The following is a 25,724-nucleotide window of genomic DNA, read 5'->3' on the forward strand; positions in this document are numbered from 1 at the left end:
GGGGGTGGTGTCCTAAGAGAAAGGGGGGGCGTCCCTGTAATAGGGGTGGAGTCCCTAAGAGGGGAGAGCCTGTCCTTGTAAAGGAGTGGGGGTCCCTAAGAGGGTATAAGGGGGTCCCTAAGATGGGGGGGATTCTCTATAATAGGGGTGGGGTCCCTAAGATGGGAGGGGGTGTCCCTATAATGGAAGCATGGATCCCTAAGAGAGGAGGGGGGAACCCAGAAGGATTTTGGGGTATCTCCCAAGAGGGGAGCCTCTCCCAGCCCCTCTGTGCCCCAAAATCCTTCCCAAGCCACACAGGCTGCATCCAGCTGCGTCTTCCAGTCCCTCTTCACCCCAAAATCCCTTTTAAGCCACAGAGGTGCATCCAGCAGCATCTTCCAGCCCCTCAGCACCCCCCTATGGCCCCCTCCGGGGTGTGCAGAGAGAGTGGAAGGTGCTGAGGATGGATAAAGGCGTGAAAAACCCCAAAACCCCCAAAATGGGTGAGACACTCCAAAGATCTGCGCTACCAGAAACGACCCCCAAAATGGGGGAAGAAAACCATCACTATTGGGGAAGGTTGGCTTTTTTGGGGGGGGGGGGGGTGCAGGGGGAGGGGTCACCTTCCCGCCGGTGACTGAAGAATGCCACCCTGTCTCCCACGACTTGGCACCAAATAATGTAATCCCCCCTCCCTCCTTATTTTGCCCCCACAGGAGGGGATGGATCCTTGGAAACCCGAGAGCAAAGTTCTCATTTCCGACTCCATTGTGCCCGCACTTTTCGTGGCGTTTCCTGCCTTTTGTGAGCCCCCCCTGCTCCGGCACAATCCCGGCGTTGCCGGCACACAGAGCTCCTCTGTTCCCCTCCTTTATGTGGCTGCAGCTGGCGGCCCCATGGAGGTGCCCGAGCCTGGGGGACGATGGGGGTTGATGTCCCCAGGAGGGGATTGCCAAGGAGAACAGGGGAGAGGGTCCCGGGGGGTTTGCCTGAACGCTGCTGTCCTGGCTTTTTCCCTGTCCCAGTGGATCCAGCCACCCCACAGGGCTCTGATCCTGCTCCCCAGCTTTGGAAAGGGCACCTGTGGGGCCACCCCTCGGTGACAAACCCCAGGGATGCAGCAGCTCCCACCTGACCCTGACCCAGGAAGGGTCATGGGGAGAGCAGAGCCAGAGCCTCTTGGGGCCTCCTCAAACCTCCCCAGGGAAGGAGGGAACAGAGGGACCCCTGGAGCACCCCCTGGGCACCTCCCCGGGGACACAGAGCCAGGCTGGGCCCGGCAGGGGCAGAGTGGTGGCTCTACCTCTGGCCATCTGCGTGGCAGAGGGAGGTGCTGGCAGGGAGTTACCGGAGCTCTGCTCTCGAGTGGAGATAAATGTCACAGCAGCCACCAGCCAGCGCAGCCCAGGCGTGGGGATTTCATGGACACCTCTCCCCCCGCTCCAGCAGCTGCTCCACGCCTGGGAATGCAGCCCGGGACCAGCTCCTGCACTGGAGGGGTTTGGAGGCCCAGTGTGCCCCTGGCTGGTGTCTCCAGATGGGAGGGCACTTCTTGGGGTCTCGTGGCTCCCCTGAGCCCAGCTGGGAGCCCCAACATCCCCCTGTGGCCAAACCTTCCCCTGGTGGGAGAGCCAGCTCTGCTAGCACTGAGGGGTGTCCCCACATCCCCAATCCCTGCCTGGGCTGGTGTCCCTCCCACACCCCCAGCCCCACATCCAGAGGCATCATCCCGAGAGCACCGAGCTGCTCCCACGAGGCATCACCTGCCATCCCCAGGTCCCTGCTGTGCCCCACATCCCCAGCCCTGCTGGGGACAGGCCGGGTGGCCCTGGGGCAGCCCTGGTGGGGTGACCCCATCCCTCTGTCCCACCCTCCCAGCCCCAGCCCCGGCGCCTGTGCAGGCAGGGACCGAGCGCCTCTTGCAGCCCCAACGCCGGGTTTGTGGTGAAATCCTGCAGCAGTGTTGCCGTGACGACCCTCCTGCAGTTTCCATCCAGAGATGTTTTCCTTTGTTGTGACAGGGACACGGGGAGCGGCCGCCGGGGTGTGATGACGACGGTGGGGGGCTCCCGCTGCGAGGGGCAGGGACCACCAGAGCCCACGGGGGGACCCAGCGGGGCTCCAGCGCCACAGCAGGACTGGGGGGGGTCCCCATGGCTCCAGCACTGCCCTGACTTGGCCCCAATCGCCCAGGGGACAGCGGAGGGGCCCAGAGACTGGGTGACACGAGTGTGAGAGGTCTCAGCTGGGTTTGCTCCCACCAAGAGCTGCAGCAGAGGGGAGACGTGGCCAACGCGCAGGGCGGGGGCACTGCAGGGTCCTGGCAGGGGTGGAGGGGTTGGCTCCATGCAAGTGGGTGCTCCACACCCTCGTGCCCCCAGGACAGAGCCGGTTTGGGGTGGGGGGGTGGCCCGGGAGCCTCCCGAGCTGCCCATTTTGGGAGCCAGGGTGGCGGCGCCGTGACCGGGGTGCTGAGCGGCACCACCGCTGCCATCCCGGGGGTGCTGAGCACCGGGGACCCTCCCTGCAGCCCCCACAGCCAGAGAGTGTCTGCCTGCTCCCCATCCATGGGTGGGGGGGCCCACAGTGGGGGGACCCCCCCGTCCCGCCGCCCCGAGGAGCCGCTTGTTATTCCACTCAGGTCCGAGGGCAGCTAATGAAGCCCGTTCCAGGAGAGCTGCCACATTCATCAGGATTGCAGCTCATTAACGAGGCCTCTGCCACCGCAGCTGGGGCCAGCGCTCGGGGCACTGGCACGGGGACAGGCAGCGGGTGGACGGACAGATGGACAGGCAGGGCCGGCCGGCAGCTGGGGCCTGGCCTGGCTGGGGTGCTGCTCTGGAGTTGGGCAGGACATCTCAGCCGTGGATCTGCTCCAGAGAGGGGACAGGGTGAATCCCAGCACCGTGGATCCACTTCCACGCTGCCCCCATCCCGCGGTCCTGGCTTGTTTTGGCTTTAGGCCAGGCCTGATCCATGGCATGAGCTGGGCACGACACCCCAGGGCCGGGCTGGGGGCTGTAGAACCCCCTGCCACGGGGATGCAGGGATTCCGCCCTGCCCAGGCCCAACTTCCCTCCGAACCCACCAGCAGGATGCATTGATTTTATTTTCTGTTTCCATGGCAACTGCCTCCTTCCCTTCCCCCTTCCGGCAGCCGGACCCGCTCCTCACCCTCCGGCAGCACCCACCCCGCACCCGGGGCGTGGGCTGGGACCCCTCCTGGGCATCCCTGGGGCAACAGGGCCACCAGCCCACCCCTGTGCCCTCCACAGTGCCAGCGTGGGGTTTGGGGGCAGTGGGGCTGACGTGGGACGGGAGGGACCCCAGGACAGCCCCTCCCTGCCCCCAGCAATAATCAGCGGCAGGGCTGGCAGCACGCCGTGCTGGCTCATTAGCCAGGGCAGTAATTGTGTCCCCCGGTGTGGGGACACCGAGCAGCATCTCCCGGTGGCAGAGCCAAGCTCATTAAGGGCACGTCCCACCCTCACAGCTGCTCACACCCATGTGCCACATCTCCTGCACCCCCGGTGTGGGGACACCGGCACTGCAACAGCCCAGCCAGGAGGCCCTGCCTTCACCCCTCGGGGCTAAAGGTCACCTTGTGCCTTAAAACCAGTGTTATAGGAACGTAATTATGGTCACATCCCGCATCCACCCCATTCCAGAGGCTCCCACCCATCCCTGCCCTGGCTCCTTCCCAGCACTGAGGTGCCACCACATTGTCACTGAGCATCCATCACAAACCACATCGGGCTGTGCCAAATCCTCCTGTCCCCCCTCCCCAGGACCTCCCGACCCCCCTGCTCAGGGGGGTTCTGTGCACGATAAAGGCCCGTCCTGGAGAACAGGCAGAGCCCTGTGCCTGCCCCTGAATTCCGCCCGCGCCGCTTCCCCCGGCAATCTCCTGGGTCTTCGCGGAAGTGGAATTCAATCGGCACAAGCAATTAATTAACGGCGAAGGGGCACAAGACCCGCTTCTTCTTCGGAAGCGGCTCCCGGGGCTGCTCAGCAAACCCCACACGCCGGCACCCGCCGCACAAAGGGCACCGGCACCCGCTTCCTGCGCCCGCTGGGAGCGGGGGGTCTGGATCAGTGCCGGCGCTTGCGCTGCCACCAGCCCGTCCAGGAGCTCCTGGATAACTGGCCAAGGCCCCCCCGGCGGGCGGCGGAGGGCCGGGCTGGCCGGCAGCCGGCAGCCAGCGGTGATGCCAGGCCGGCACAGCCCGCGGGCACGGGGCACGTTCCTCGACAGCCAGCACGGGGCCGAGGCTGCAATCCTGTGGGATGCGCTGCCTCCCGCTCCCCCGTGGGCCTGCAGGGGTCAGGGGGCACTGGGCTGAGAGGGGGGGCTGCTGGGGGGGCAGCAAAGGGGGGGACGGTGGCACAGACGGCAGAGCTGTCTGTCCCCCGGCGCACAATTAGCCCGGGGGCAAATGAGGCTCCTGCGGTTTTTGACCCAATTTCTCCGGCGAAACTCGGCGGGGGAAGGAGGGGAGGAGGGAGGAGGGAGACGGAGCCCGGCACGCGTGTGCTGGTGTGTGTCACACGTGGGAGTGGGCACGCTCGGGCACACACGTGTGTGCTGGTTGACGTGTGTGTGCACGCTCAGGCACACACGTGTGTGCTCCCTGACACGTGTGTGCTCCCTGACACGTGTGTGCTCCCTGACACGTGTGTGCTCCCTGACACGTGTGCTGGCTGACATGGATGTGCTCCCTGCAGGGATACAGGGATGAGCAGGATTGCTGGGCCGTGTAAGGATTCTGGGATCTGCAGGGGTGTGCAGGGATTCAGGGATTCAGGGATGCAGGGATGTGCAGGTATGCAGGGATGCAGGGATGTGCAGGGATATGCAGGGATTCAGGGATGGGCAGGTATTCAGGGATGCAGGGATGTGCAGGGATGCAGGATTCAGGGATGCGGGATCCAGGAATCCCTCCCACCCCGCACTCTCTCCCTCCCCCTCGGTCTCTCCGCTGCCGGTCCCACCTACAGCGCTACCCTGGAGGGTCCCCGCGCCCCCCGCCGTACCGGGGGCAGGGGGGGTACCCCCGATCCCAAGGACACGCGGGGGCCGGGATGGACGAGGCTTTGGCAGAGGGGGCGAACACGAGGGGGTCCCGGGGCGCTGCACATCCCCCTCCCCGCGGGGTGCGGGGCGTCCCCGCAGCGGGGCGAGCGGTGCGGGGCGGGGCGGGGGGAGGTACCGGACACCGGGAGCGGGGAAGCGGCTCCGCCTCTTCCTGCGGCGGGCGGTGAGTGCAGGGACGGCCCGGCGGGATTGGGGTGGGCGTGGGGGCGGCACCAGGGGTCCCCATTGCTGGGCGGGTGTCCCCGATGCTGTCCCAGGGTCCCCATCGCTGTCCGAGGGTCCCCGTTGCTGCCTCGGGGGTCGCCAGTGCGATCCAAGAGTCTCCATTCCTGCCGAGGTGTCCCCAGTGCTGCTTTGGGTGTCCCCAGTGCTGCTCAGGGGTCCCCAGTACAATCCAAGGGTCTCTGTTCCTGCCCAGGGGTCCCCAGCGCTGCCAGAGTGCCTCCAGTGGTACCTGGGGGTCCGCAATACTATCCAAGGGTCCCCAGTCGTGCCCAGGGGTCCCCAACGCTGCCAGAGCGTTCCCAGTGCTGCTCAGGGTTCCCCAATCCTACCCAAGGGTCCCCATCTCCCCCTGCCCACCGGGGTCTCTCCCCAGGCCGCGATGCCGCTGGAGCCCCTGGTCTGTGCCCACACCACGGCGCGGTGAGTGCTGCTCCCTCCCGCCTGTCCCCCGCTGTCCCCCGGCCCCAGGAGGGTCTCACGTCCCCTGCCCTGCTGTCCCCCCCCACGCCGTGTCCCCTGCAGGGTGAGCTCGGTGCTGAACCGGGACGCGAAGCAGTTCGGGAAGCAGCACATGTTCGACGCCAGCGAGGAGACCTGCTGGAACTCGGACCAGGTTTGGGGGCACGGGGACAGGTGGGGAGCCACAGGGGTGGCTCGGGAGCCCTGCTGTGCCCCCCCTCTGTGACATCCCCGTGTCATTCCTGCCCCCAGGGCACGTGCCAGTGGGTCACCCTGGACTTCCCCCGCCCCGTCAAGGTCTCGCAGCTCCACGTCCAGTTCCAGGGGGGATTCTCCAGCCGGCTGTGCACGCTGGAGGGTGAGGTTTGGGGGTGTTTGGGGTGGGGGGGGTCCCTCTGCCTTGGTTCACCCACACCTGGGTCCTCCAGGTGTGGGGGGGGCCCAGAGGGATTTGTTGGCCATTCCCAAGGCCCAGGAGGGGCTGAGGCCCTGGGCTGGAGCAGCTCCAGCATAGTGGACAGCGAGGAGCTGGGGGGTCTCGGGGTGCTGGGAGGATTTTGGCACAGCCACTGAACCTCTCCCCTCACCCTCCCCAGGCTGCAGGGCAGGTGAAGAGCTGGTGAAAATATCCGAGCTGTACCCCCAGGACAGCCATGCCATGCAAATATCCTTTGCCAGGAGCGGGCTGGGCCCAACCCCTCAGTGTGGGGGGCTCCAGAGCCCCCCGAGGCTGTTGAGGGGCAGGAGGGTGGGGGCACAGCTGGGCTTTAAACTCCTGGGAACCTGCTGGGACTTTGCCACTGTCAGAGCTGCTCAGCAGAGCTGGAGCACCGGGGCGTGAACCCACTGGGAGCAGGTCTCCCACTGCCTGTTTTATTCCTGTTTTTATTCCTGTTTTGTTCCTTCATGGGCCCTGCAGAGATTCCAGGTGGAGGAGACGGTGCTGGACAAGCTGAAGATCACCTTTGAGAACAGCACGGACTTCTTTGGGAGGATCGTGGTGTATCACCTGGGGGTGCTGGGGGAGAGGCTGTAGGATACTGGGGGTGGGAGGGGGTGGCTGCCCCCACCCCTGGGGGGCTCTTAAAACCTGCCCCAGCTGCCCCCCCGAGGCGCTGAGAGGAACCCCCATCCCTCGGGGTGGCAGTGACAGAGGGGACACTGCGAAGGGATCCCCCCTTGGAGGGACTCAGGGGTGTAACCAGATGAATAAAAGGGTGTCCCTGCTCCCTCCTGGCTGCTCCTTGGGAAGTGGCCCCCCAGGACTGAGCCCCTGGGGGGGTTTGGCTTGAGCAGGAGGGAGGAGAGTGTCCCCTCAGGCCGTCTGTCACCTTTGCTGGCTCCCCTGATCTCCTCGGCGCGGCTGCTGCCCGGGCTGGCAGCGTGCCAGGGCTGTGCCACATTCCCACATTCCTGGATGCTTCCTGCAGGATTTTCCTCCTTCCTCTGCCCTACTTCCCTGGCTGGGTGCAGGGGAGGCTCAGCAGGTTTATAGGGGAGGATACCGGGGTGTTGGGGCAGAGGGAGAAGAGAACTGCTGGCCCAGTTGCCCTCGTGCTTCCCCAGTAACTGGGATTGGGCACAGGAGCTGTGACAGGCCAAGGCAATGCACAGGGCTCCACAGGGCTGCTTTAGGGTTTAATTCCGAAAATGTCACCCTGGAATTCATGGAGCAGCTGAGCCTGGACGGGGCAGAGGCGCTGCTGCCCTGAGGAATGAGCGTCCCTGGGCGGGAGGCACCGGGGCTGAGCCACCCCTGGGAGAGCTGCGGGGATTCCCGGATTCCTCCACGTGCTCCTCGCCTGCAGCCTCGTGCCGTGGCCCTTTTCCTGGTCCCAGAGCAGAACTGGGGCTGCCAGCCCCGTGTCACTCCAGCCCCTTGTTCTGGAACAGCTTCAGGATGTGGTTCTCGATGACCTGTTGGACTGAGGGAGGGAGAGAGGTGGGACCCGGGGAAGCCAAGAACTGTGAGGAGCCACTGCTGCTGTGGGGAGGAGCTGGTCAGCGTTTTGCTCCTGTTTTCTGATGGAAAACCCCCTTCTCCAGGGGCCTGTCCCCCCATCCCCCAGTCCCAGCCCTATCCCCAGGGTTGGGGAGCAAAGCCTGAGGGTCCAGTTTCCCTGGATCGATGTCCAATTTCCCTGGATCGATGTCTCTGCCTGGCAGGGCTGTGGGGGAGGTCAAAGCCAGCCCCAGGCAGCGCTGGGAATTGCCTGGAGGTTTTCCAGGGAGGGAAGGGGTGGGGACACCTGCCTTTCTTGTGGCCCAGGGCCACGGCCAGGTCCATGGGGGTGTAGCCAGAATCCGCCTCCTCCGTCAGGTCAGCGCCGTGAGCTGCAAGTGGAGACCAGGGCAGGGGAGGGTGAGGGGACCCCAAAAGCTGCCCCTGCCCCCCCCAAGGGGTGTGTCCCTCTCTTCCCGAGGCAGGGGAGCAGCAATTCCAGGGGCAGGCGTTCCCCTTACCCAGCAGGGCCTCCACACACTTGACGTGGTTCCCGCGCACGGCGTAGAGCAGGGGGGTGCCACCGTTCTGGGGACAGGGGGGACAGGGGCAGTCACTGCCGGGCTCCCACAGCTCCTGCTCCTCCCAGACAGGGGGGTCTGACCTGCTGGGATCCCCCTTCCACCCCCTACCAGCTCCAGGCTGGAATTCACAGGGATCCTCCTTCTACCCCCTCCCCAGAGCCGCTCCCTGCAGGTTTTATTCTTCCCCCTGCGACACAATAATTTTGAAACTGTGTCACTTGAAAACCACCCCAACCCTCTGCTCATGGGTGGTTCCTTGGGGGTGCTGCCACCCCCCAGCCAGGGGAAAAAAAAAAAAATTAAAACCATTATCCCGATTTAATTTCTGGGAACAACCACACGAGCAAGGCTGGGAGTGCTGGGAGCCCGGGAAGCACCAGCCTGGAGCGATGGGAGCTTTGTGGAGGCCTGTCCTGGTGGCCCTGGTGGCACTCACCCAGTCGTAGATGTTGATGTCCACGTTCCTCTCCAGCAGCAGGGTGACAATGTCCGTGTATCCCCCCATGCTGGCCAGGGACAGGGCACTCTCCCTCTCCTTGGCCAGAGCGTGGGGATCAGCTCCCTGGGAATAAGGCAGGGGTTGGTCCTGAGAGGTGGCAGAGCCCTGGGACACCCCCCCGGGGGGCTCAGCCCCGGAGCCAGGTCCCCACAGTGGGCAGGGTTCACACCTTCCCAGCCAGCCAGAAATCCCTCCTGGCCAAAATCCTTACTGGGCATGTTTTAATCACCCCCAAGCATCTCCTGGGAGGCCTTAAAAGCCCTTCTCCAGTGTCTTGATGGATCCTGTTACTCATCAGCAGCAGGAACAGCATCCCTGGCCTGTCTGGATCCCTGTACATTTACTGGGGTTCTGTACTGAGGCCTCACCCACTCCAGCAGGTGCCGGACCGTCTCGATCTCCCCGAAGGCGGCGGCCCAGATGAGGGGGGTGAAACCTCTCTCGTCGGGTTTGTTCACCAAGTTCTCACCTGCACAAACACAAAGGAGGGGGGGGACACAGGTGGGAAGGGGAAAGCCCCCTCTGCTCCCTCAGCCCTCCCAGTAAACCCAGCAACACCACCCCAGCTGGCGGGTTAAAGGTTGGAGTGGGGGATCCTCGAGGTCTTTTCCAACCTCAGTGATCCTGTGGCTGGGTGAGAACTGAGCTGGGGGTGTGGGGGAGTCACCAGCTGGGACCTGGCAGGGCTGGGAGAGGGAGCCACGTACCTTTCCGAAGGTGCTCCTTCAGCTGGATGAGCTCCCCCTGGGCAGCAAGTTGGTGGATGGACAGTGCTGGGGGAGAGAAGGGATTCAAAATCCTTCCCCAGCTGCAGGTGGGTCCCTGGCCCCAGAAATCCCTCCCCCCTGCCATTCAGCGGTGTGAAGAGCAGGACACAGAGGGTCCCCCCATGTCCTGCTGTCCCTCTGTCCCCTCCACACCCCCTCTGTCACCCCCTGCCTGGTGGCACTCACTGTCCAGCGTGGCTGGGAGGGCTGAGACCTCGTTGCCTCGTTGCCTGTTGGTCAGAGTGTTGGAGTGTTTCAGGGGGAAACCTGTTCCAGGGAGAGGAGAGAGGGTTCATTCTCTATTTATTTATCCTCTACTCATTTAGGTCTTGTTCTCTATTTATTTATCCTCTACTCATTTAGGTCTTGTTCTCTATTTATTTATCCTCCATGAATTTAAGTTTTATTCTCTATTTTTTTTTTAATTCTCTACTCATTCAGGTCTTATTCTCTATTTATTTATTCTTATACAGGCACCAAGAGCTGAGCAGGGAGATAAACTAGACAGGATCCACCCGTGGGGGGAAGCAGGGACCTGAAATTAAGGGCATAAATGCACAGGTTCACTCAGGTCCGTCCTCCTCTTTCCTGCCCTTGAGAGGCTCCACGTGGAAACCTCAGCGTGTTTTCAACCGGCGATTCCGTAGTTCTTGATCGGGAAAGCCCCTGGAAGGGCTTCCCGGCTCCGGTGGAGCTGCAGCGACCTCTCACTGCTGGCGCGAGGCAGCGCCCAGGGCTGGAGCTGGAGCTGGGATTGGCTTTGGGAGGGACTGGCAGCAGCCAGGGACTGCTCTCCAGCGGATTTGGTGGGCTGGGAGAAGCCAGGGACTGTTCTCCATAGATTTGGTGGGCTGGGAGAAGCCAGGGACTGTTCTCCATAGATTTGGTGGGCTGGGAGAAGCCAGGGAGCTCCGTTTCCCTCTGGCTCTGCAACACTCACCGTCCAGGGCCGGCAGCTCGGCGCTGCTCTGGGCATCCATCGAGGGGGTCCTGGGGGGCTCAGCTCCACCTGCCAAAACAGGGAGGCTCTCAGGGACCCCTGGGGGCTCCACACCCTCCGTGTCTGAGCCCGGGGGGGGCTCCAGGACAGCTGGGAGTGGGACAGGATTGTTGGGGTATCCCACGGAGGGACAAGGTTGTTGGGGTGCTCTGTGCAGGGGGTCAGGGGTTGGACTGATGATCCTGATGCATCCCTTCCCACTCAGGGTATTCCACGATCCCCTGAATCCCGATTTACAGTGGGGGCAGGATCTCGGATCCACGCATCCCCCCACCCTGTCTCCCACCCCTCCCGTCGCCCCCAGACTCACCATCCCCTCCGTCCCCCGCATCCCTGCTGTCCTCCAGCTCCTCCTCCTCCTCTTCCTCCTCCTCATTCTCACCCCCTTCCCCCCCAATTCTCGCCCTTTTCCTTGGCGTCCCCGTGGCTCAGTGGGGGTGTCTTGGGGGGGGTCTCCACGACCCCCACCAGCCGCTCCTTCACCTTCCGCGGGGGGGGTGCGGGAAAGACCTGCAAGAAAGTGTTGGGAAGAAGGGGGAAAAGCGGGGGAAAGCAGGGGATTTGTGGGACACACCTCCCCCCCCCCAGCACCAAGTCCTTACGACCCCAAACCCGCAGCCCAATTTGGGGGTCCCCCACCTTGTCCGCTCCCCGCCAAATCCCAGCGCCCACCGGAGCTCAGGGAAGGGGATCCCCCTTTCCGTTCCCGATACTTCTCTCCATCCCCTCACCGCGGTCTCCGCTCCCGGGAAAGGCTCCGGGATGCGGAATTTGGGGGGTTCTGGGGGGGTCCCGTCCCGGCTCCACCCGCCCGCTGACGATGGGGGAGGGAACACGACCTTAAAGCGACAGGAACGGCGGGGACAGGGGTGGCAGAGGGGCGGCAGGACCCCCCCCCCACCACCCCATGGCCTTGGCGACACGTGGGGGACACGACCCCCGCCACCCCCATTTATCCCTCGTCCCGCTCCGGGACAGCGGATCCAGCCCCCAGACCACGGGAATGGGAATATCCAAACACCCACAGGGACACGGGGGGGCTGTGAGGGGACACGGTGCGGGGGTCGCAGCCCCGGGAAGGGAGGGGATGGCGGGGATTTGGGGACACACATCCCTGGGGGCGCCCGATTTTGGGAGAGGAGGGACAAACCCCACACACAGCCCAGGGGCCGAGCGGAACGGAGTTTGCCCAGCCTTGTTCCCACCCGGCGCTGTTTGCGCGGCCGGGGCGGGGCCGGGGCGGAAGCGGCGATGGAGGAGCCCGAGATGCAGCTGAAGGTGAAGAAAGGTGGGAACGGGTCTGGGGTGTCCCCGGGAGGGGTTGGGGGTCTCCAGGAGGGGTTGGGGAGGTCTCCGAGAGGGGTTGAGGGGTCTCCAGGTGGCGTTGAGGGGTCTCCAGGTGAGACTGGGGGAGTCTCCAGGTGGGATTGGGGGATGTCCAGGTGGGGTTGGGATGTCTCCAGTAGGGATTGGGGTTTGGATGTCTTCAGGAGGGATTTGGATGTCTCCGGGAGGGACTGGGGGGTCTCCAGGTGGGATTGGGGGGGTCTCCAGGAGGGATCGGGATGTCTCCAGGAGGGATTGGGAGGTCTCCGGGTGGGGTTGGGAGGTCTCAGATGGGGTTGGGGGGTCTCCAGGTGAGATTGGGGGGGGTCTCCAGGAGGGGTTGGGATGTCTCCAGGTGGGATTGGGATGTCTCCAGGGGGGATCGGGATGTCTCCAAGAGGGGTTGGGGTTTGGATGTCTTCAGGAGGAGTTTTGGATATCTCCAGGAGGGGTTGGGATGTCTCCAGGAGGGGCTGGGATGTCTCCAGGAGGGGTTGGGATGTCTCCAGGTGGGATCGGGGTGTCTCCAGGAGGGATTGGGGTTTGGATGTCTTCCGGAGGGGTTGGGATGTCTCCTAGGAGGGGTTGGGATGTCTCCAGGAGGGGTTGGGATGTCTCCAGTAGGGATTGGGATGTCTCCAGGTGGGATCGGGATGTCTCCAGGAGGGATTGGGGTTTGGATGTCTTCAGGAGGGATTTGGATGTCTCCAGGAGGGGTTGGGATGTCTCCAGGTGGGATTGGGGGGATCTCCAGGTGGGGTTGGGGGGATCTCCAGGTGGGATTGGGATGTCTCCAGGGGGGATCGGGATGTCTCCAGGAGGGATTGGGGTTTGGATGTCTTTAGGAGGAGTTTTGGATATCTCCAGGAGGGGCTGGGATGTCTCCAGGTGGGATCGGGATGTCTCCAGGAGGGATTGGGATGTCTCCATAGAGCACACTCCACCCCTCGGAGATGCTTATGGATCTCTGGGGTCCCCTCTCTGCCGCTTTAACGTGAAACCCCCGGAGTTAACGTTAAAAAAGTGTCAGGACCGGGCTCAGGGGGCCCTTCCCGAGGCTCCCCCGAGCTCTTGACCTCCCCTACTCCCACATTTCCCATCAGTCACGGACAAGTTCACGGAGAGCCTGTACGTGCTGGCCAACGAGCCCTCGGTGGCCCTGTTCCGCCTGCAGGAGCACGTCCGCAGGTCCCTCCCGGAGCTGGCCCAGCACAAGGTCAGTCCCTTCCCAAAATCCTGCCCTCTGCCCTCTGGGAAGCCGTTCCCCCCCCCTGTCCTGGCGCTCCAGAGTTCTCCTGGAGCCCCTTTTTGGGCCCTGAGGTCTCCCTGGTGGAGCTCCTCTGCTCCTTGGGCACTTCCAGGGATCCAGGGGCAGCCACAGCTCCTCTGGGAGTTCCATCCCAGCCCCTCTCTGCCCTCCCAGGGAGGAATTCCTTCCCAATATCCCATCCAACCCTCCCTCTGGCAGTGGGAAGCCATCCCCCCATTATCCCATCATTCCATCCCTTTTCCAAAATCCCTCTCCATGTTCTTTGTCGGCTCCTCCAGGCCCTGGAAGGCCCCAGTCAGGTCACCCCAAAGCTTCTCTTCTCCAGGCTGGACAATCCCAGCTCTCCCACCGAGCTGCTCCATCCCTGAATCATCCAAATCCCTCCCTATTTTGCTGGGAGAACAGGATGGAGGGAGGGAATAAGGGCTCTGGAGGAGGAGGAGGAGGAGGGGGTGAGGCACATTCCGAGGGGATTGGCTTGGAATCTCATCCCTCAGCTGCTTCCCCTTTTCAGCAGGACGGTCCCAGTTTTCAGGGAATGTGCCCTGGACAGAGGGGGAATGGAGGGAGTTGTTTCCATCCCTGTCCAGGATGGGGTTGCAGGAGAATCCCTGGCTCTGGAGCAGCTCTGGGATTGGCACAGAAGGACCTTCCCCTGCAGAGAGCCCCTGGCATGCCCTTGGCATGCCAGGGGCTCTCTGCAGGGGAAGGTCCTTCTGGCTTGTTCCTTTTGTATCCCGAGCTCTGCGCTCCAAATTCCAGCCTTTGAGCAGCGTGGAAGGGTTTGGGATCATGTCCAGGCTCCTTCCTGACCTCCTCCTGGCCAAAACCACCGGGAAACACCGGGAATTTCGCCGGAATATCCGAATTAACCATTCCAGAAAAACACCCCCCATAAATCCTGAGCCCGGCTCCGAGTGGGAAGCAGCCCCTTTTTGGGAGGGGCTAACAGGGCTGTGGGCAGGGCCTTTCCTGACCCCTTCCTGACCCCTTCCCCGCTCCCTTTTTCCAGTCGGACATGCAGAGCTGGGAGGAGCAGAGCCAGGGAGCCATTTACACCGTGGAATACGCCTGCAGGTACCTCTGCTCGCCCCTGCAGCTCTGGGAGGGTGTGGGGGGGACACACACAACCAAAAGCAGGAGCCACCTGATGGATCCACCCAGGAATTTTGGGGGCTCTGAGCTCCTCCCAACCCCCCAGCCCTGAATCCGCCCATGGGAGGAGCGGGGGGTGAAGGTACCAAAATCTGAGCTTCCCTCTCAGCAATCCTCTCTCCCTGGGGGAGTAGAAAGGGGAGGGGGATGGAGTGGCCTCAGACCCTCAGGAATGCCAACCCCCCCCTCCTCGTGCCTCCAATCCCCCCCTTTTTTTGCCCCCAGTGCCATCAAGAACATGACTGACAGCACCGTGTACTTCAAGAGCATCGACAGCCTGCTCAGACACGCCATAGCCATGAAGGAGCAGCTCAACACCGCCCAGGGAAAAAGGTATCCGTGGAAAATGCCATCCCAGGGACCTATGGGGACCTAAAAACCCCAGGGCCAGCGCTCCCAGGCAGTTGTGACCTCAGTGGTGCGGCTGCACCCTGCTTTTCCTGGGAAGCGTTTTGCCAGACTGGGAAAAGAACTGATTTCCCCCCCCCAAGAGGTGGCTCTGACACCCCCAGGGGCTGCTGTGGGAACAGGTGTCCTTGTCCCAGCTGCTGCCCTGCCAAACACCAGGAGGATTTTATTGGAGAAAACCCGCTGATTTTTCACATTTCCTGGCAGCTGGTGGCACTCCTGCCTGCTGGGCGTGACTCTCTCGAGCAACAGGAGAGTTTTATTGGAGAGCAGCCCCGATTTTTCACCTCTCAGGGCAGGTGGTGCCTTGCTAAACGTGACTCTTCCTCTTTTTCCAGCACTGTTGCCCCCCAGGCCAAGAATCCTCCAGCCAGCTCCTGATTTCCTCAAGACCAACCATCCTGTGCTGCCTTTCCCAGCCCAGCTCTGCTCTCCAGCCCTGGGAAGGAACGAGGAACCAGCTGCCCAAGCTGTGGGGGCTGCACAGGTAGAGAGGCCCCCCACCCTGTTCCCAGTGGGAAAATCCTGCCTTAGGCTGGTGCTTTGGAGGTCCTTTTTCCACAGCACCTGCCCAAGGGAAAGGGCCTTGCTTGGGTTCGTCCTTTCCAGTCCTTTCTCTACCTCTTGGCCACGGAAATATCTCAGAAAAAAACCAACCAAACAAACAAAACAAACCCCAAAACTAGGCCTTGCTTTCATGTATTTTGGAAGGTTGGTTGTGGAGGGATGGAATGTGGGCACACTCCTCTGTGTGTGTACGTGCCAGGGAGTTTGGTTTTAATGAGAACAATAATAAAAAGAAGGAAAAAAACAAAAACACACAAACCAAACACACACACACACAAAAAACAACCAGGAAGAAAGTTCTGTGCCACCCCAGACCCCACTCTGTGCCATCCAAGCCCACCCTGTGCATGCTGAGTGATGCCTAAAATCTACTTAATGTGTATTTAAGTGGGGACTCCTCTGGTTCCACCTCACTCGCTCCTCCATCGCCTCCCTCGGGTTTCCAGGGAAAAGCAAGCCCTGCTCAGCTGGTGTAGGGATGAGGATGGGGATGGAGGAGGAAGGGAAGGAGGCAGGGGAAGGGCAGGGAGGTACAACCAGCCTGACAAACCAACTGGAGAAGGAAGGAAGGGTCGGTCTCCTCACGGACAAGCTCCACTTGCTGCTTGTCCCCCTCATGTTCCACAGCTGGAAAACCGAAGTGGGGGGGTCCTGTCTGGGTCCCTGGCGTGGCAGGAGGGGCTTTTGGCTCTGAGCAGAAAGCAGTGGGGTTTTACTCCCAGCAAAAGCAGCAAAAAGGCACAAAGGCGGGAGGGGGGAGAAGCAGCTCCGTGAGACGCCCCCCGTGCCAGCCCCGAACTGGGGGCGCGAATCCCCGGCCCTGGCGCCCCGGGACGGGGCCTGGAGAAGGTGCCACTCGCCCTCACAGCAGCGTGGAGTCCTTGCCCGAGGCTTTTGTGGCCATCACGTGTCCCATCTCCTGCGTGGTGACGTTCCAGGCCTTCCCCTGCGCCTGCAGCGGCCCCGACTCCACCGACAGCGTCCTGTGCGCGGGGGGCTACTCCGAGCCCTCCCTGCCCGACCAGCTCGGGTTGCTACCGGTGGCCTTGGTGAGGTCACTGCCCGAGGAGTGGCCCTGCTGGGCCAGGTCGTACCCGTAGGGGCTGTGGGAGGTCCCAGGGGGGCTGTGCCGGGACACTCGGAGGGCCCCGAGCAGGGTGTGGCTCACGGCGAGGAGCAGCGTGAGGATCCCGGAGAACAGGATGCAGGCAGCGGGAATTCCAGCCCTCTGGTCCAGCACCAGCAGCATGTGGAGGCCGAGAGCTGGAAGGAAAGAAGGGAGGGCACGTGAGGAGCCGGCGGGGGGGGAATAAAGGGATGGTTCTGCGGAATCGCTGAGGTTGGAAAAGTCCACCCTGGGCCTGATAAACCCATCCTGGGTCACCCAGCCCAGAGCACTGAGGGCCACATCCAGTCCTTCCTGGGACACCTCCAGGGGTGGGGACTCCAAACCTCCCTGGGCAGCCCCTTCCACTGCCTGAGCACCCTTTCCATGGGGAAATTCCTCGTGATGTCCAACCTGGACCTCCCCTGGCACAGCCTGAGGCCATTCCCTCTTGTCCTGTTGTTCCCTTGGAGCAGAGCCCGACCCCCTCTTGGCTCCCCCTCCTGTCAGGGACTTGCAGAGCCAGAAGGTCCCCCCTGAGCCTCCTTTTCTCCAGGCTGAGCCCCCCCGGCTCCTCCTCATCTGACTGACCCTCCAGCCCCTTTCCCATCTCCATTCACTGCTCTGGACACGCTCCAGCCCCTGGTGAGCTCTGGGGAAGTTCCCTCTCCGGGAATGAACTGGCAAAGCCCTCTGCAAACCCAAGCAGAAAGCAGGCCCAGGGTGCAGGGGCTGGGAGGGCACGGGGTGGGGGGAGAAGAGCCCTTGCCTGTGAGGTAGAAGGCGATCCCACAGCAGAAGAGGCCGATGGTGGCGTGACGGACCCACTGGTTGTCCTGGAGGAACCTGTCAGCCCTAGCAAAACAGGGCACAGAGACACTGAGACACCGAGGAGACACCAGGGAAACATCAGAGAAAAACCACGGCCCTGGTGTGAGCACAGAAGAAATGCTGGTGGCTCAAACCCCTGCTGAGAAAAGGAAACCCTGGTTTTGCACAGAGAAAGAAGGTTCAGGGCCAGGTCGCAGCCCGAGGATGTGCTGAGCTGCACATTCTTCTCGATTTGGAAATCACTTGGAATTTTAAACTTCCTGCCTGGCTCCCGTGCTTCCAAGATCTGATGGGGATGAGTTCGGGAGAGACAAATGCTTGGGGGGTGGGAGGGGGGGGAGCTTTTTGCAGGTGATTTGCCCCTTTTCAGCAGAACCTGGAAGAACAAATGAGGAATAAAAGCGAGGTGGGTCTGCAAGCTCTGCAAGTGTAAATGGGCTGGTAATGTTAAAACCTGTCTGTGGATGGTGCTGTGCTGTCACCCCCAGCGGTGGCCCAGAGAGCCTAGGGCCAAATTTTGGGTGCCCCCGGGCATCCTGGCCCAGGATGTGTGACCCCCACCTGCTCCTCCCCGTTATCGGGGAAGTTACATCACCTGGAATTAAACAGTCCAGAATGAACCTGCTCCCGGGCCAGGCACTTGCTACACCCCAGATTAAAGGGCACGTTTACAGCCCTGGGGTTCCTGGGCAGAGACAAGACCCCAACACGTTGGCCTGGGTTTGCACAGGAGCGTTGCCAGGGAGATTGAAACACCCGTACCGATGCAGTCAGGGATGAATTTGCTCCCAGGCCACACAATTGCTAATCACAGCTGCACCCCAAAATAAAGGGCACGTTTACAGCCCTGGGGCTCATGGCCAGGGACAACCCCGTGCTCCTGGCAAGGACTTTGGAGGGGAATTTTGGGATATCCCAGTGCCAGGGGCATCGTTTGCTCCCCACAACCGCCACTGTGCAGGGCAGTGGTTTGGGGACCCCCCCAGAAAAGGCCGGATTTTGGGATCCGGAGGGGTTGGCAGAGCCAGTGCTGGGTGGGGACAGACACCCTGTGACAATCCCGGGGCAGCAGTGCCACCCTGCACCCCTCACCCCCTCAGTCCCTCTGCACCCCTCCAGCCCCCTCCCTCCTCTCCACACCCCCTGCTTCCCCCCAGCTTCCCACTGCCCGGCATCCCTCTGAGCATCCCTGTGGCTCCCGAGCCACCCGGTGCCCCCAAACCCTCCCATCCTTCCATCCCCTGATGCCCCCAAACCCTCCCATCCTTCCATCCCCTGATGCCCCCAAACCCTCCCATCCTTCCATCCCCTGATGCCCCCAAACCCTACCATCATTCCATCTCCTGATGCCTCCAAACCCTCCCATCATTCCAACCCCTGATGCCCCCAAACCCTCCCATCCTTCCATCTCCTGATGCCCCCAAACCCTCCCATCCTTCCATCCCCTGATGCCCCCAAACCCTCCCATCCTTCCATCCCTGATGCCCCCAAACCCTCCCATCCTTCCATCCCCTGATGCCCCCAAACCCTCCCATCTTTCCATCCCCTGATACCTCCAAACCCTCCCATCCTTCCATCCCCTGATGCCTCCAAACCCTCCCATCCTTCCATCCCCTGATGCCCCCAAACCATCCCATCCTTCCAGCCTCCGGTGCCCCCGGAACCCTCCCGTCATTCCGCCCCGCGGTGCCCCCCGGCGCCCTCGCGGCCCTCACCGGTCGTGCCCGGGCTGCCCCCGGCACAGCTCTGTGCTGAGGTAGCCGTGCAGGAGGCAGAGCAGGAGGCAGCTCAGGTTGAGCACCAGGCAGAGCGAGGCCAGCGCGGCCGCCGCCGCCTCCATCGGGGGCACCGCCCAGGTCGGCAGAGCCCCCCGAGCGCTGCCCGAGAACTGGAGCCGCAGCAGGAGGTTGGAGGAGAGCAGGGCCATGACGGCGGACAGGGCACCGAACAGCAGCAGCACCGTCAGGGCTCGCTGCCGGTAAACCCCGGGCATGGCGGGGCCGGCCATCGGGGGGGCTCCGGGGGGGGCTCTCCCGAACTCCTCGGGGCTCCCACCGCCGGATCGCGGGCACCGGGAGCAGGAGAGGGAACGGATAACGGGCACCGGGAAGCGGCACCGAGCCGGGATGCCCGCGGCCGCCTTCCAGCCACGCCCGTGGACGCCGGGGCGGGCCGGTCCTGCCCCCGGGCCGGTCCTGCCCCGGGCCGGTCCTGCCCCCGGGCCCTCCCCTCGCCGAGCGGCCCCCTCGGCCCCCCCGGGCCGGCTCCACCCGGCACCCGCTCCCGGTGGGGCCCACGGAGCTTTCTCGGGGCGAGAGGGACTTGAGAAGGGGATGGACGGGGGTCCGAGGAGCCCGACTGGGTTCGGGGGAACGGACAGACGGACCCCGAGTAGAGCATCGTGCCGCTCCCCCTCGCTCTCCGCAGTCCCAGCCCCGACTGTCCTGCTCCTGGGAAATCCCCGGGATTGACCCTCACCGGCATAACCCCGGCCCCAGAGAGGGCAGAACAAGGGTGAGGGTGGTGGGAAGGGGACACCGCGGTCCCCTCATCCCGCGTCCCCCCAGGAGAGGCACCTTTGGCCTCCACCTGCGGGGGGGAAAGAATCCCCTCGGTGTCCGGAGGGAGCACCCAAAACGTTCTCAGTCCCGGAAGGCTGGGAAAGGACCCCCGGGGCTCTGCGCTGCCGTCAGCCCCCGGCCCTTGGGGCCCCCACGAGTTTCCCATGTCTTATAAATATCCTGGGAAGCAGAATCGCCTTCTCCTCTGGGATCTGCCCCGCCAGCGGGGCCCCCTGGGAATCGTGGAGCATTAAAAGGGGATTAATTCAGGAAAATTCACTCCACAGGTCACCTGTTACCTCGGGAAAGACCCCAAGTCTGGAGAGTGCTGGGGAAGCTGAGGTAGAGCTTCCCCTCTCAAACCCACCCTCCTGGCACGGGAATTTCCCCTGTGTGTGGCACGAGGGGACACCAGGGGACATCGGGGTCTGGCCTTCCCAGGCACATCCCGGGCACCCTGCCAGGGCCAGGCCAGGGGACCGGCTGTGACACAGACCCCTCCATCCTGGTGGCAGCAGTGCCTGGGCCCGTGCCCGGGCCTGGCTGTGGGATCTGCACGGGGTGACCTTTCCGTCTGGCGCGGGGGCAGTGCCGGCCCAGCCTTCCCGTCCCGCGTGGGTGGTTCCCCTGGCACCCCCCGCTCCCGGAGCCCACTCGGGCTATTTTGGAAGCTACTGTGTTGCCCTTGGCAGCAGCTCGGGTTTGGCTCCCGTCTCCTTTCCAGCCCCGCTCGTAATTTTGCCGGGAGGGGGGATGTCAGTCCCCGGGAGCGTGTCCTGAAAGCCCCCAAACCGGTGGCAGCATCCCTGTCCCTTCGCCCATGGCTGGGAGAGTGACGGGGCTCAGCCGTGTCCCACACCGGGGTGCAGAGCACTGCAGGTCTCATCCCAGGACATCCAGCAGCTTGGCTCCCCAAAACCCCAGGATTTTGGGGCAGGAAGAGCCTCAAGAGGGAGCTCAAAGCTTGCAAGTATTTCGAGGGGTGTTCTGGGCAGCCCCTTTGCCCAAAGGGGGGGTTCAGATGCCACGGCTGGAAGTGACTCTTACCCTGCCCAGACTCCTGGGAAGCCCGAGATGAGGGGAGGACGATGGGGCAGGGATGTCCCACCTCCCCTTCAGGAACAATTAAGATTGTGAGCAGGGCTGATTGCCAGCCTGCTAATTGCACTCTATAAATCACGAGCTTTAAAAGCAGCTCTGAGAAAGATGTCACGTCCTTCTCCCCAGCGCATCCAGAGAGTCCCCCATCTCTCCAGCCTCCCTTCCCCAAACCCCCCCAGGGGCTGGGAGGTGGCACTGGATCCCCAGTACAGCCAGGGTGGAAGGACAGGTCCCTGCTGGGGGCCTGCCATGGGAGCTGCTGTCCCTCAGAACTCCCTTCCCACCTGCTGGCGCTCCGCTGGCACCACGGGAGCTTGGGAGTTGCATCAGTTCCCCCTGGCTGCTGTAAACACGGGTGTTCCCTGTGGGAATCCCGTGCCAAGCGGCTCCTGGACGGCTCTTCACCTCCCCAGGGGGCTGCAGGTAGCAGGACCCCCGGCACAGCACCCACCCCGTGGTGCTCAGCACCCACTCCATGGCACTCAGCACCCACCCGGGAGCTGCCCAGCAGATTACGGGTTCGGGGAGGGGGCAGAGCAGAGCGGGGTGGTCACGGTCACCCCTCTGGCTGCACCGTGGCTTTGTCCCCGCCAAGGCAGAGGCCTCACAAGGACAGGGCACGAGTGGGGGCGTGGATTGGGCGGTGCCTTCTCCGGGGCTGATTCTGAGGCCGGGTTTGGGCCCAGCCTCAGGGCCAGGGCACAGCAGCGTCCCCCGAGCTCGGGTTCTGCTCCATCCAGGGGAAAGCAGCTTCTCAGCCTGGCCCCTCCATGCCCTACAGACTCCCAGACTCCACCGTCCCCTTCCAGCAGCCCCAGGCTGCCCATGTGTCTGTCACATGGGGCTGTCCGTGTGTCTGTCCCAGTGTGACGCAGCAGCATCTCCCTCCCTTGGCTCTGCAGAGTCACCTCAGGGCGTCCCCACGGGCTTCGAGCCACGGGGTCCACAGCCCCCCACATCCTCTGGAGCTCAGCGAGCTCCGGTGCCCAGCAGGTTCCTGGACACCCCTTCGAGGGCACAGCATCCCCTGGGACCCCCCAAATTTCACTCCATCCCAGCCCCCTACACTCCCACAAACTCACCCACACCTTTCCCTGCAAACCCCCCTAAACCCAGACCCCCAAGCCCCCCTCATTGTCACCCCCATCCCAGTCCACCCCAAACCCACCACCCACCCTCACAGGCCCCGCCCCTTTCCCCGTCGGGGGCGTGGTTATGCAAACCAAGCCGCGGCGTTCCGCCAATGGCGAGTGAGCCCGGCTCCGCTATGCAAATATTCCGGCTGGGTGGGCGGGGTTATGCAAATATCGCCGGCGCTGCTCGGGCGGGCAGCGCGCGCTGCGGGGACACGGGACCGGGACCGGGATCGGGATCGGGATCGGGATCGGGATCGGGATCGGCACCGGGACCCGCACCGGGACCCGCACTGGAGGGGCCGCCCCGGCTCCGCTGCAGCGCCGGGAACCCCCGTCCGGAACTGCCGAGGAGGACGAGCCGCTGTCCCGGTGCGTGTCCCCCGGCGGGGAGGGAAGGAGGGAGGGTCCCGCACGCCCGCGGGGGGTCCCGCACGCCCCGGGGCTCCGGTGTGGCCGGTCCCGAGGATCTGGGGGACGCAACGGCAGCCGCGCACCCCCCTGGCTCCGTCACGCAGCTCCTGCGGGGCTCCCCGCACTGCCCCCGCATCCCCCCGGCCGCGCCGTCGAGGTGCACGGGCAGGGGGAGCGGGACCGGCCCGGGGAGGGGCCGGTGCGGCCGGAGCGGCGCCCGGCGGGCTGGTCTGGGCACGGTGGAGCCCCGGCCCCCGCCCCGCCGTCTAGGGATGGCGGGCTATAAAAAGCCTGTGGTTTGCGCCGCGCTCGGGGCGGTTATTTTTACTCGTGTCTGTGCAGGGAGGAACGCCCGGGTTTAACCCAAAAGTGCAGCCTGGATGGCAGCCGCCCTGCCCCGGCCCCGCCACTGCCTCCCGGGCACACCGGGGCCTTTGGGCGCTGGGGCTGAGCCCGCCGTGCAGAGGGGAAACTGAGGCACGGCCCCGCGGCGCTGGTGGTTCGACGTTCAGGGAGTGTGACAGTGACAGTGGTGACACTCCGGTGCGGGGCCAGGGCCTGGTGACACCTAGGGGGTCACTGCTCTGCCTGTTCCCAGCACACGTTGGTTCCTTCCCGCTCCCAGGTGGGGATAGGACACGGCCACGGCTCCTGCCAGCACGTGGCATCTCCAGCGTGTCCGGTTCTCCCTCTGTCACCCGGGGAGGGCGAGGTGGATCCTCTGCAGGATCCTCCTGCCTGGCACAGCTGATTGCCAGCACGTCCCCGACCCCATCCCTGGGGCTTTACTCCTTTCATGAGAAAAAGTTTCCGAGGGCTGTTGGCTCTGGGGTTTCGCAGGGAAGGAATTGGCGTGGCAGCTGTGGATGAGCGGGAAGGCAGGGCCAGGACCACGGGCTGTGACCCCACGGCACCCCCACGTCCCACTTGGGAAGGGAGTGTGGGCCACCTGGTGAGCCCAATCCTGGCCCCTTTCCATGTCCCTGGCTACCAGCTGGATGTGGCACGTGCAGGGAGACCTGTGGATCTCAGGAAGGAAGGGACATCTGGGAGGGAGGTGCAGGCTTAGGGTGTCAAACGTTCCCGCTCATCTCCAAGCCAGGAGCGCTGATGAAAAGGAAAGTAGGTCTGGGAAACTTTGGAAAACTGGGTGTTGTGAGGGGACAGGGATCCTGCTGACTCCTGGGAGAAGCATCCTGGCAGTGAGGGAGCTGTGGGGGTGCCTGGAAGGATTTTGGGACTGGTGTGTTTAAGACCCTTGAATTTCCCTCCTCTTCACCAGAATTCCAGCAGGATTACGAGGAGCAAACCAGGTTTGGGAGCCATGGGGATGAGCTCAGGCCAGCCAGGAGCAACTTTGCTGCCCCCAGCAAAGCCTCCAGCAGCAAATATCCCCACATGAATTCCCCAGCTGCAGCGTGGGGTGGCCCAATCCCATGGGAACAGCGTGTTCCCTCCCTTGGAAGCGGGAAACACCGAGCCAAAAAGGTGCTGGGGGTCTGCGTGTCCGCCTGTCTCTCCGAGGGCAAGAGCTGCCTCGTTTTTTGGGGGGTGTTTCGATCCTTCCTCCTTCCACACAGTCATTTTGGAACCGAAAAGCCTCCGCCCATCGCGCTCCGCCGGCAGCACCGGCCCGTGGCCACGCCGGGCACTGGTGGCACTTTCGGTCTGTGTCACCCCCGAGGGGACAGAGCCGAGGCTGGAGGGTCCCTCCAAGCCCAGCCCACGCCTGGATTCGGCTCCGGAGGGTCACCTGGCCGTGGCTCCGTGCTGTGGCAGGGGCGGATAAATTAATTCTAATCGATTGATTAGAACTCACTGGGGCAAGGTGGGTACAAGGGTCAGTGGAGGTGCTGGTGGTCCCCAATTTCCCCCGGGCCCCCATCCCCACCAACCTCTCCTCTCCCCTGCTTCCCAGCCAGCTCCTCCTGCCTTCCCTCTCCCCCCCCAGCGCTGCCAGCCCCGCTCTGGTTTGTACTGGTCGCTTGTCTAAACAACCTATAAAAAGCAGAAGGGCCCGACAGGCACAAACCTCGCCCTGCTCGGGCCTTTCCCTGCGCCGGGGTCGGGGTGATGGTCACACCAACCCTGCCATTCCCTGGGGATCTGCGAGATCCGGGCTGGGAGCGGGGCAGCAGGGGCCAAGGGTGGACGTGTCCCCCTGGTCCCAGCACTGTGTGTCCATCCCTGTCCTCTGCTCCTTCAACCCCCTCGCCCTCCCGGTCCCGGCACTGCAGCATCATCATCATCCCTGCCCTCCTCTGGGATTTTGCTGCTCCTGGCTCGGATTTTCCCCTCCCAGCCAAACCCAGCTGCTTCTCCCTGTAAAAGATGGGATGGAAACTCTTTCTCCTGCTTCAGTCATCAGTTTTTCTCCAACAAGACACTTTTAGGGAGCTGCACAATGCTGACAGCAATTGATAACCACTCTGTCTCCACCCACTTTCTATCCCTGCCCAGTCACCCCCAGCTTTCAGGTTTGTGACTAAATCCCCATGATTTGGTGCAAACAACATTTTCCCCACACTTTCTGTGTCCCATGGGAGGATGAATCACGGGGGAGCTCAGAGATCCTGACCTGGGGTCATGTGGGGAGCGCTTGGACCCCAGAGCGGTTCTGCACCCAAGCCCCTCCCCTAATAACCCACCCGCTTCGATTTTGGGATGAATCTGGTGGATTTAACACTTCTGGGGTCATCCAGGGATGCAAAGGTGTCAGAGGCAGTGCTGGGAACTCCCATTATCGTGCCGAGCATCCCACACCACACACGGAAAAACACTCCGCTCTCCGGGGGCTCGCTCGGTCTCAGAGCACTAATTAGGAGCTGGGATGGGGAGTTTACACCCTCAGGCGCGATGCAAATGACCCCTAAAGGTGTAGAGGACCCGGGGTGTTAATTATAAACCTCGTGCCAGCCCAGGGGTCGGGGTGCCGCCCCTCTGTGGGTGCTGGCACGGCGGGCTGAGGGGCTGTGGAACCCAGCCCGGTGCGTGCGAGCCAGCAGAGCCCGGGCTAAAGATAAGCTGGCGTGGGAGGGAGCGGAGTCTGACGGGATGCCAGGCAGCACCAGAGCCTCTGCCTGGCACGGGGAGCACGGAGTGGCTCCTCTCTGGAAGGTTTTGAGGGCTCCAGCGCTCCAGGTCTTGTCGGGATGACGCTGCCAGTCCCCATCACGGCGACGCCACGAGGAGCCTCTGCGGGACGTGGGACCCCCTGGGATCCCCACGGCATCACCCCATGGGTGCTGGTGTCATCCAGGACCCCCACAGCCTCAAACAGGCCAGACCCAAACCCCCCTT

At 63.4% G+C, this 25,724-nt stretch overlaps 4 protein-coding genes across 4 annotated transcripts; 2 read left to right on the plus strand and 2 right to left on the minus strand.

The window, feature by feature from the left end:
* The first annotated feature begins 5,221 nt into the window (after positions 1-5,221).
* On the plus strand, positions 5,222-6,990 carry NR2C2AP (nuclear receptor 2C2 associated protein). Its single transcript, XM_050320910.1, has 6 exons — positions 5,222-5,240; positions 5,676-5,722; positions 5,825-5,915; positions 6,014-6,119; positions 6,358-6,425; positions 6,681-6,990. Exons 2-6 carry the CDS (start codon positions 5,682-5,684, stop codon positions 6,795-6,797), a joined length of 423 nt encoding a protein of 140 aa, XP_050176867.1. The 5' UTR covers positions 5,222-5,240; positions 5,676-5,681; the 3' UTR covers positions 6,798-6,990.
* A 61-nt stretch (positions 6,991-7,051) lies between these two features.
* RFXANK (regulatory factor X associated ankyrin containing protein) lies at positions 7,052-10,950 on the minus strand. The gene is made up of 9 exons (XM_050320912.1): positions 10,864-10,950; positions 10,494-10,562; positions 9,740-9,820; positions 9,494-9,559; positions 9,155-9,255; positions 8,724-8,849; positions 8,225-8,291; positions 8,015-8,095; positions 7,052-7,686 (listed from the first exon to the last, which is right to left on the minus strand). The coding sequence occupies exons 2-9, from the start codon at positions 10,531-10,533 to the stop codon at positions 7,628-7,630; spliced, it is 621 nt and encodes a 206-aa protein (XP_050176869.1). The 5' UTR covers positions 10,534-10,562; positions 10,864-10,950; the 3' UTR covers positions 7,052-7,627.
* An 825-nt stretch (positions 10,951-11,775) lies between these two features.
* Positions 11,776-15,397, plus strand: BORCS8 (BLOC-1 related complex subunit 8). Its single transcript, XM_050320911.1, has 5 exons — positions 11,776-11,841; positions 12,983-13,095; positions 14,162-14,226; positions 14,530-14,637; positions 15,051-15,397. The coding sequence occupies exons 1-5, from the start codon at positions 11,805-11,807 to the stop codon at positions 15,091-15,093; spliced, it is 366 nt and encodes a 121-aa protein (XP_050176868.1). The 5' UTR covers positions 11,776-11,804; the 3' UTR covers positions 15,094-15,397.
* A 36-nt stretch (positions 15,398-15,433) lies between these two features.
* On the minus strand, positions 15,434-19,223 carry TMEM221 (transmembrane protein 221). The gene is given in 3 exon segments (XM_050320897.1): positions 15,434-16,542; positions 17,154-17,239; positions 18,931-19,223. Coding segments are annotated over 3 exon segments (780 nt in total). The 3' UTR covers positions 15,434-16,141.
* Positions 19,224-25,724: the final 6,501 nt, after the last annotated feature.

The sequence above is a fragment of the Myiozetetes cayanensis genome, unplaced genomic scaffold (assembly GCF_022539395.1).
Source record: "Myiozetetes cayanensis isolate MyiCay16 unplaced genomic scaffold, myiCay2020 scf26, whole genome shotgun sequence".
Taxonomy (NCBI): Eukaryota; Metazoa; Chordata; class Aves; order Passeriformes; family Tyrannidae; genus Myiozetetes; species Myiozetetes cayanensis.